Below are 10715 nucleotides of genomic sequence, written 5' to 3' on the forward strand. Positions count from 1 at the left end.
GAAGGGTAAGCTACATCTGTACAAAACTTTAGAAATTGAAGGAGATTACAGCATTTTGTTAGTATTTTATGAGGAGAATTACAGTATTGCTTTCCACGTCCTGGTAACAACGACGGTTCATTCAGACGTGAATTGAGGAAGCGTCAGCGCCACTTCTAACACCTGGTAAAATATAGAATGTAAAGCATTATATTATTATAGAATGAGAGATAGAATCTCTCGTCAATTCCTGAACCATGTCATACCAATAACTCTTCTTTTTTATCAAGTTGTCCAGGCCGTGGCAAGATATTGGGTTTCGTGAAGTGCCTGATCAGCGTCGATCGCTGATCAGCACAACGAATGGCTGCTATTTTGACCGGTGTTTCATTTCTCGCTTATTTTAGTGCTTTCTTTAGTTTCCGGATGGTTAATATCTTCGGAAAACCTTCATTTTACGTATTTGATGAAATCTGTTCATCATCAGTAAAATAAATCAACAATTTTGATGTCCATCTATCCCTACGACAGAGTGTCCGTCTTTCCTTTGGTGTCAGCATGCATAAACCACCAGAAAATGATATTTTTTTATGGTTGTCTTTCTCGTTCTTTTGCCATTTTTGTTTCTTTTTTGCTTAATAATCACGAAAACTCATTTATCCAATAAATCTTTCCAAAATATAAACATTGCAAATTTATCTCAAGCTCTGTGATCCGCAGTGTCAAATTAGATCTACAAAGGACCGCACGATTGTAAATTTATTTTGTTTGTGAATTTAACGAATTTTGCATATATTATGCCAAAAATGTTCTCAGAGGTTGTTTTACTTTCAGTTTAAATGCTGCAATGTTGAATTATTCGATAATTAATGTTATCATGATTTTACGAGATGTGCCCATTTTATCCGCAGTGTCCGTCTTTACCTACCTTTTCCTATGTTGAATACCATGTACATTTTGATTTTCATTTTCAGCCCCTGCTAAGTTTTCTTTCAAATCCTGTACAGCAATTCGTTGTCCAATAATATGACACGGAAAACTTTTTCCGTCAGCAATATGCTGCTCGTATAATTTTGTTCACATTATATTTGTATAGTAAATTGTGCTTTACACGGTTTATAACTTTGTTCGCTGATAGATGGCAATACAATTGACATTTTCGCTTCCGATCGCGAACTGTTCCAGCAGTTTCCAATCACGCTCAAACGACTCACCGGGTGCCAAAGGCAATGGGTTTGTGTGTACGCCCTTTTCCCGGCCCGGTCCAATTAGTATCACGAAACGACCAGTAAACTCCTTTACATACTGCTCGAACGCAGCACCGTTGTTGAAGTAGCAAAACATCAGCGCATCTGGCTGCTCGTCCTGCCATTTGGCCGTTACCTCTCGTAACGAGCTTTCCGATCCGCTGACGAACGCTAATGGAATGTACCGAACGGGTGCGTACTTGGAGCTCCACCATTCTTCGTCGATTTCTATACCGATTACACTGATAGCCTCTGGAAAGATGGAAAGCATGAACAACATGTTATTTACGTCGGTTTGCGGACGATGAAAATTTGGCGAGAGTTTGTTCGTGGCCTAAACATAGAATTTGTCAGACAAGAAGATAATATATACGTTTCTAAAGGTAACACATCACAATTATTGAACGTATTCTCCTGCTATGAATGAAATTAATTTCGTTTCTGCCAAGCCCTTTGGTTTAAGATTCCCTTTTGAAATTTTGTATAATCTTGTAGATATTGATCGTGATCCTACAGTCAATCGATGTTGAAGTGATCTACCAACATCATTTAGAGTTATTCTCACATCAGTTTGCACATTTTTTGCAGAAGGAGTTTGATTGAAAAATGAACTATCCTATTGTCCATGAAAAATACCAGTTTAAGGGAAGTTTTACGGATAATTAATAAAAATAACTTCATTTCGGTTCAAAATCAAATTTCAGAATTAGGAGTTTACAGTGGTCGGCAAAATAAAGTGCTCGCTACAATTAATGTTACATAAAAAAAATCGTTTAAAATGAACTTATCCTACTGATTTATTTTTTGAAACATTATTCGTTATATGCTTATGAATGTGCAGTACCAAACCATGACAAAAAGTGAAGTTTGTATTAAGAAAAAATATTTTTTCTCAAAATTTGTCAAAATCACTCTGACATAATATTGTGACCTTTATTCTTTCGAAAGAAAATAAAAAAAAATTCCCTACCACTGTAACTCTAATGGCTAGCAGTAATGTAACAGTAATGTGTTCCATAAATTCAGTAAACGCACGTTAAGCGTCGTCGTACAGTGTAGTGCTACGTATAAGAGAACATGTCGGAAGATATGTTCTATAGGTCCCAATTGATTCATTCTCATTTCGCACATTTTCACAAGGAATTTATTGAGATTTTAATTGATAAATTGATGAAATAATTAATTAATTATACTATTACATCTCTATCTATTATAAAATTCTAGTAAAGGCTGATCAGCGTTGCTTTCCAGCGGTAGCTTGGATGTTTTTTGCTTAGTTTACATCCATACAATGACAACCACATCGACGATAGAAAACGCAACGGCGACTTAGTTTTTAGTGTTTTGAAAGGTATGGAGAAGAATGATGTTACAGTCTGAATTTAATAATTGAACATTTTTCCGTGGTCTTTCGAGACTAGTTAATTTGGCCCAGTTACAGGGTTATGTAAGATAGTTTTGAGGGTATTTAATAACTTTAGGGTGTGTGTTAAGGATTTTTGAAAAGGCAATGCAAATGCCAGGTGACATTTAGTTCCAAGGGATGCATTAAAATATACTGATTCAAAATTCATACCGATCCCGGGACTAATCCAGAACACATGTCCATTCTGAAATTTTTCAGAAATCGTTCTGGTACTGGAACTGATTTCAATCCCATATAACGTCTGAACTCACTGCTTGAACTTCGATTCCCTGCCAACTGTTGAATTTGTGCTTTTTAGTTGGCACGTTTTTCATTACAAAAAAATACTGAAATTTTTCTCGGCATACCATGAGATTTTAATATTTTTTCAAAACCCGAGTTTTCCATCCAAACGCATGCTTTGTAATTGAACTGTCAGCCAACAATCGAGCGGTCAATTCAAAAGTATGCCATCAAAAAAGCATTCAATTATTGAATTCTGACTGAATGTGTTAAAATTTGTCATAAACCTGGCCATGGAACTTATCATAACCCTTAACCGGTCTTTCAACTGATCCTGACACCATACCGATCGTGGAATCGATCCTGATCCCATACCGCAGTGGTCTCCAACCTTTTAAGGATCACAGTTCAATTGGCTTTGAAAACAGATTAGCCGCGGATTACATTTTGTGGACTTAGAATCTATTTGATAAAAATATGTTGAAATCTTTTTCTAGACATTTCTGTTGAAATGTTTATCTCGATTATGGCGAAAAAATACACGATGTGTAGTGTATTAAACTTTTCTATAAAAAAAAAAACAATTCTTTCGCGGACCATTTCTTTTCACGCCACGGGCCACAGCTTGGATAACTGCTACAAAAACCATACCGGTCCTGAACTCATAACGATACTGGAACCGATCCTGACCCCATGCAGATTCTGTTACATACGGGTACTGGAACTAATCTCAAACTCATACTGCTTGCTTTTATAATTCGGGACTTGAATAGTATCTGAATCTGTCTCAATCATGGCACTATGCAAAGCAGTCTAGTTGTTTGAATCGAATGAGGATTATCGAATGAAGTTTTTATTTATTTATTTATTTATTTATTTATTTTGGGGGTGCTAAAATTAGGCCAATATATGAAAAAATCCCGAAAAATCACGCAAAAGAAAAATCACGTGCAACTATAGAAATCTGACTGTAACTCGTATCATTCTTTCCTTACACCTCGAAACACTCAAAACCAAGTCGGCGTTGCGTTTTCCATAACCAAAGTTGTTGCCATTGTATGGATGTAAACTAAACAAAAATCATCCAAGCTACCGCTGGAAAGTAACGCTGATCAGCCTTTACTAGAATTTTATAATAGAGATTTTTCTATGCATGGGCCTAATTTTTGGTTTAAGCATAGCTAAAGAATGTCTTCTACTACGTGTAAGTAAAATGTTCCAATCAGTGGTCCAAAGAACTGGATCCGGATGTATGAAAGCGGTGCGAAAACATTTATACGAAAAAGTAACTGAAACAAATAACCTTCTTTTAGGAGTAATAGGTCATGCCGGTCTACACAGGCTTTCAATAAGTAGTACCACTTAGCCGGATAGTCAATCCTTGATTAGGGCGACGGCCCATGGAATGGGCATGTTATTAAAATGTCCGAGTTGACGATAGTACCGCGGGACCCCTCGATGCAACAAGAAATAAAAATAGGAAAACTGGACTGGATGGTTCCATTAGTGAGTCAGATTCAGGTACTATTCAGGTCCCGAAATATATAAGGGAGCAGTATCAGAGCTTGGAATCAGGATCTGTTCCATGACTGACATGGAATCTTAATCATTTCAAGAATCAGTAGGATGTTCAGTTCCAGTACCGAAAAGTATATGTTGCAGGATCTGCATGGAGTCAGCATCAGTTCCAGGACCGTTATGGATTCAGTGTAGGTTCTGGTGTGGGTTCGGGATCAATTCCAAGGCCGATACGGTTTTTGGAGCCGTTATACCGGTACACATACAATTTAAGTCCCGGTAGGGTAAATATATCAATGTAGGGGTACAGATGTGCTTTAATAGATTTAAAGTGTCAGGAAGGTAAATTTATTAAAATTTTAACAGAAAGCAATGGGAATATGTTTTATCTTCGCAATCACAAGCATTTTTACCATCAAACACAACAAATTTACGAAAAAAAAGTATATGTTTATGACGACTTCGTTGTACCTGTAATGGTTGTTTGGTTCCTATAGTCGTCGTATTGTGTTACTAAAGTGTTGGTAAACAAAGATACCTAAAAAACTGTGTATAATACACATGGAACTTAGTTTGAAGCTGTTTTCTTATAAATAGTAAGAATCACATCCATAATATTGATTTCTCGCATAATTTACCGTAAAAATGTATAATGTGTGATTAGTGATGAATATATAACCTAAAAACCTTTATAACTGTAGTCTTCAAAAACCGGTAAGAGTATGCTTGATTCAAAGTCGATTTTTCACTCATTTCTGTTGCTTCTCAGGATTTCAGGAACTTACTTATTTTTGTGTAAACAATACGAAATGTTAACAATATCGTGGAAAAAAATCTAAAATGTTCGGTTATTACTAATTTTATAACTATGACCACTATAGCAACATGCCTTTTTTGTGTACCTATAATGGCACTATGGTAAAAAAACACATAAAAATGCGAAAATATGGTAAAAAGGCAATGAATTTTAGTAAATCAATAACATTTCATCAAAGTTGTGTTAAAACATTAATAATTGCATTGTTATGTGGTCATTTAAAACGTTAGCAAAAATATGAGTTTCGCTATGAAATCTTAAGGATTTTGGAAGAATATTGACACATTTCACAAAATATGTTGTGTTTCTATCACTGTAATGGAATGGCCCAATTTAACTTTTAAAGCCTTTTTTAAAAGACCAGAACATTAAACAACGACATAAATTACTTAATTGCTCTTAATCATCTTATCACATTTTAGAGCCATACCATCACTATTGGTACTATAGGTACGTTTACCCTATAGGGTCAAGATATTTTTCAGATCCGGTATGGGAATGGGATCAACTTCCCGACCGGAATAGATCATGATCAGTAAAAAGGATCAGTAAAGGGTTAGGATCAGCTCCACGATCAGGTTCGTGACTAATTATAACACCTATACGGGAATGGACCGGTCTGGTGGTACAGTCGACAACTCGTACGACGTAACAACATGCCCGTCATGGGTTCAAGTTCCGAATAGACCGTGCCCCCATACGTAGGACTGGTTGACTATCCTGCTATGGTAGCAATAAGTCACTGAAAGCCAAGCTCACTTCACTAGTGTGTACAGGCAGGCCTTGACCGACAACGGTTGTTGTGCCAAAGAAGAAGATACGGGAATGGAATCAGTTCCAGCACCAGAATAAGTTCTATAAAATTTCAGGTTTACATGGGTTCGGGATTAATGCATCGCTTCTTAATGCATCACTTGGAATTAAAAACCACATGGAATTTGCGTTGTACGTTAAAAAATTCGTTGCATGCAGGTTATTATATACCCCAGAAATTATCTTGAATAACCCTGTAACCGGGTCAAATTAACTAGTTTATTAAAATTGATTAATTTATTAAATCATTTCTTAATTTATTAATTTATCAGTTTATTGTTACTGTAACTGCTTCATTTCATTATACATTTCATTAAATAAATAACATATTACGATCATTCTGAGAAGATAATAGAATTTGTCAAACCCCGTTTAGAGCAAAAAATTAGTAATCCCTAGAACATATGGGAAACAATGTATGCTATTATAATAGTTGAGAAATATATGTTCAACAAGCATGGTAGCCTTGAAGTCCACCCGATTGATCAAACTACCTGATATTACGTGTGTACAACAAACCCTCGTATTTAACGAAACATTTAATGTAGTTGAGAATATTTTTACGCATTTGAAGTTGTATTAACTTCGTATCACATATGGGGTATATGTTTAAAACAGAGTATTGCCGACACGATTTCGATCACAACATTAAACATAACTCACCATTTGCACAGCCGATGATCCACTCAAGCAAACCAGTGCCACAACCTATGCTAGCAATCTTTCGTATTCCACATCGCACCAGCACCTCACCGAGCCGTTCCACGTCCTGCTCGAGCGGCCAGGCCCACAGGAGGTTGGATCGCTGTGCGGGAGCTAAATCTTGCCCGAGTTCGAGTATTTTGCGCCACTTTTTCGTTTTCATAAAACTCACAATCAACTGTTGATCTTCCTCATCCACGTTCGTCGTTTTTCGATCAAGCATGGTTCCGGGTTTAGTGACCGTTTCCAATTGATTCGAACACTGCACACACAATACAGCACTACACGCGCGTTTGATTTGTCTCGTACACGCACTACACAGTCGGACGATCGGTCTGCGCCTTGCTGCTAGTAATAAAGTACTGCGAGGTGCGCTTACGCCAGTGAACTTCACAGAAATTATTAATAGATCCTAGACTGCTGGCGGTGCTAGCGCTAGCGTTCCCACCGTCAGCGCTACCTTTACTACCCCCAATGCCCCCACTATGACTAGCTGCGTCACCGTTGTCAACCGTGTTTTCGGTCGGATTATTACAGTGGCCGAGTTCACCCGATGGGAAGCGTTCGGTTTGTTTTGTGCTGCTATCTTCAGCTTGGAGGTTAGACTGACCTACTTCCGACAGCCGGCTAATGTTGGCAGTTGTGCTGCTGTGTGTACTCGCAGGTTGCAAGATTTTTCGATAGATTTCTAGATTGTCTAGACGGGCGGCGAAGCCGACTTTCGGCGCTTCCTGTCTCGTGGTGGGTAGTGCATTGATTTGGTTCGGTTCGCGCACCGTAGTCCGATCGGTTGACAGCGCTCGATCACCGCTTGGCTGAATCGGCGTGATCGATGTCTTTGGTGTTCCAATCACCTGTATGACGCTAATTCGATTGGTCGGGACAGACAGTTCCGGTTTGGTGCTTGTTTGTGCCTCCCGTTTGATTGCTTCCATCTGGTCTTCACTGACGTTGCCATTTGCAAGCACAATTTCCTTCAAATCGCTCTCCGGGTGAAAACTTTTGGCATGCCGCACGATGTTGTCCTTGCGCGTACTCGTTACGCCACAGATCGAGCACTTGAAACCCTTCAACCGGGAGTGGGTTTTTAGATGCCGCTCCAGATTTCGGGCATCGATGAACTCTTTGTTGCAGGACTGGCATTGGTAGCGCTTTACGCGATGGCTCAGCATATGGTGCTTTAGCGCATTGGTGCGCAGAAACGTTTTGCCGCAGACATCACAGGAAAACGAACGATTGCCATCGTGCACGATCAGATGCTTGGTAAGGTTACCTTTGAGGGTAAACTTTAACGGGCACAGTTGGCAAGCAAACTTTTCCTTCGGCACGTGCTTCGAGTCCTTGTGCGTCTGCAACTGGGCCGCACTGTCGAAGCTGGCCGTACAGCGCGTGCAATGATGCCGACCGGGTGCATCGTGCACCTTGTGGTGCAGCTCCAGATCGCGCTTGTGCACGTAGGTTTTGTTGCAGCGATTGCAGGCGTAGCGGGAAGTACGGTGCACTTCTTCGTGGAACTGCTTGTGCGATTTGGAGTAGACCGTCTTGCAGCACGTTTTACATTCATAGCTAACTCGTTTCGCGTGTCGGTTTGTGGATTTGGAATTATCATCGTTTTCCATCGAGGGCAATTCATGAGCCTTTGGGGGTAAGCGAAATGGGAGTATAAAAACAAATAGGTAAACGAAACAAAATGATTCACGTGTATCTAATACATTACCTTAACTTCCACAGATGTGTATACACATTAATAAACCACACATTAAATCTATTATCGTAACATCACACGAAAGTTTTGCAATTGTTGCAAATTGTAAAATTTATATCACACCGATTTCCACCACCACACAACTCGTATGGTACCGAACAACAACAACAGTGAACTGATCACAACAAATACCCAAAGAGCACAGCGCTGTCCTTAACGTCAAATAAGCTAATGTTGGCAGCTTGTCTGACCGTCAAATTCGAGCCTTGTTGAGGGCCGTGGCAACGCTGATCGGATGCGATTTTATCGGACGAGATTTTTACGGGATTTGACAGATAACGATTTGTGGCACTTGGGAAACGACTGAAAAAACAAATATCTATTGAAAAAAAAAACTAAAGCTCCAAACGAAAAATTGATCAATAAATGGTGTATTTCAACTCATCATTAATTTGCTGTCCTTTTCTTGCAATTTGTTTCGCCTAGCTTCGTCGTGGCATATATACCCTTCTAAGTTTCCGAGAAAAAAGCAATTAAAATGGTTGTTGGAAATCAAATTTTCTAAACCCAAGTGCCACAAATCCACTAAACGACCACTAAACGCCTTCTAAACGCCTCAAATTCTCTACCTAAACGGAATATAGAAAGACTTCGTTTAGCAGACGGCAAACGACTCATGCATTCTAAAAATAGCAAAAAAGCTGGTGGCGCCATCTGTTTGTGGGATACCCAACCTGTGGAGCTTCCTCGCTTGGAGGAGAGCTTTCTCATTTCCTCTGTACTGTTGTATGGTTTCGCATTGAAGTTATGCATCGCTAGAACTAGAACGGCGATACGATTGTTTAAATACTAAACTCCAACGGAAACCACCAGTACTGAAGCAAGTGAGATTTGAGCAATGGTCGTTGGTGTGGATACCCACGTATCTGACCACACGACCATTCATATAGATTTTTGCTCAGAAAGTTAGAAGGCTATATAGGTCATTATAAGATGAAACTTGTCGAAACACATTGCAAGAAAAGGATAGCAATATAATGATGAGTTGTAATACGCCATCTATTGATCAAACCAATGAAGCTGTGAAGCTTTCATTTTTTTCCTATGGATATTCAATTTTCCAGTCGTTTAAGCTTAATCTGTGGCGCTTGGGAACTAACTACAATGCAATTCAATTTAATTTCTAACATGTGGTTAGATACACAGGTTGATATCATTTACTCTATCGACCATTTGTCAAATCTCACTTGCTTCAGTTCTGATGGTTCACATTTGATTTAAGTATTTAAACAATCGTATCACCGACAAACCGACATTACACTGGCGTTACAAAAGTGTCCCACACGAAAGTACTGGCATTTACCAATGAGGCGAACACTTCTGTCAAAGTAAGCTCTGTTCACTGCTGCTTCGATGTAAACAACTTTTCTAAATACAAATGGCGAAGGAAGTGTGAGGCAAGATTTTGTGAGAATTATTGGAGAAAACACCCAGGAAAATCATTTTATAAGTTTCCAAATCGATGCAAAAGATGTGAGAAGTACATAAAACAATACGCATTGGAATTTGCGAAGAAAAATAAAAAGGGGGTTTAGCAGTTTCTTCTCTGTGTCAGTGTAGTAAGCGAATCATTATAGAGGTGGCGCTAGTGTTTAACTGTTGTGTTTTGCACTTTTACTTTTATTAAAACACTTATAACGTACATAATAAATAAAACATAAACGAAACAACCAATACACTTTAAAATATAATAGTACGGTGGCCGCGCACCAGCCGCACCGAGCGCCCCTGCCGAGAGCTCCTGCTCGATCGGCTCGCAAACACACTCTCTGTGCGCTCGGCACACACTAAGCCTTGCGCTGCTTAGTGTGTGCGACAGTGTGTGTGACACACTGTCGTCCTCCTGGACGTTGACCGGTGGCAGCGCAACTGCCACGGTAAGTCCAGGGGTCGGCACGGCTGCCCACAACATCTCCCCCTTTTAATACCGAAGGGCTCGAACCGACGCGGGGGTATTCCACTAAGGGAATACCGGCGTGGTGAACCCTTCCGACCGATGCTGCCAAGATGTGAGGACCCCGATGTTGGTGCGCTGAGCAGCGCTGGCTGCTGCTCTCGGGCCACACCGCGATGGCGATGACGCGGCGGTGATGCTGCTGCTGTGCCGCTCCCTGGGACGGCGGCGATGGTGTGACGGCGATGATGATGACGATGATGATAACTATGATGATGATGATGATGCGATGATGAAGGTGCCGCGATGATGAAGGTGCCGCGATGATGATG

The 10715-nt window shown here is 39.8% G+C and overlaps 2 protein-coding genes across 2 annotated transcripts; both read right to left on the reverse strand.

Moving 5' to 3' along the window:
- Positions 1–1019: 1019 nt before the first annotated feature.
- On the reverse strand, positions 1020–7039 carry LOC121594056. Its single transcript, XM_041916934.1, has 2 exons — positions 6686–7039; positions 1020–1478 (listed from the first exon to the last, which is right to left on the reverse strand). Exons 1-2 carry the CDS (start codon positions 6945–6947, stop codon positions 1096–1098), a joined length of 645 nt encoding a protein of 214 aa, XP_041772868.1. The 5' UTR covers positions 6948–7039; the 3' UTR covers positions 1020–1095.
- LOC121594055 (zinc finger protein 92 homolog) lies at positions 6943–8636 on the reverse strand. The gene is made up of 2 exons (XM_041916933.1): positions 8442–8636; positions 6943–8361 (listed from the first exon to the last, which is right to left on the reverse strand). Exon 2 carries the CDS (start codon positions 8341–8343, stop codon positions 7039–7041), a length of 1305 nt encoding a protein of 434 aa, XP_041772867.1. The 5' UTR covers positions 8344–8361; positions 8442–8636; the 3' UTR covers positions 6943–7038.
- Positions 8637–10715: the final 2079 nt, after the last annotated feature.

Source organism: Anopheles merus, chromosome 2L (genome assembly GCF_017562075.2).
Source record: "Anopheles merus strain MAF chromosome 2L, AmerM5.1, whole genome shotgun sequence".
In the NCBI taxonomy this organism is placed as follows: Eukaryota; Metazoa; Arthropoda; class Insecta; order Diptera; family Culicidae; genus Anopheles; species Anopheles merus.

Excerpts from the sequence above, each read along its gene's own strand:
- LOC121594056 (XM_041916934.1), bottom strand. The coding sequence starts at position 6,947 with ATGCTTGATCGAAAAACGACGAACGTGGATGAGGAAGATCAACAGTTG. Across the intron at positions 1,479-6,685 it reads GATCATCGGCTGTGCAAATG|AGGCTATCAGTGTAATCGGT; the intron begins GTGAGTTATGTT and ends CCATCTTTCCAG.
- LOC121594055 (XM_041916933.1), bottom strand. The coding sequence starts at position 8,343 with ATGGAAAACGATGATAATTCCAAATCCACAAACCGACACGCGAAACGA.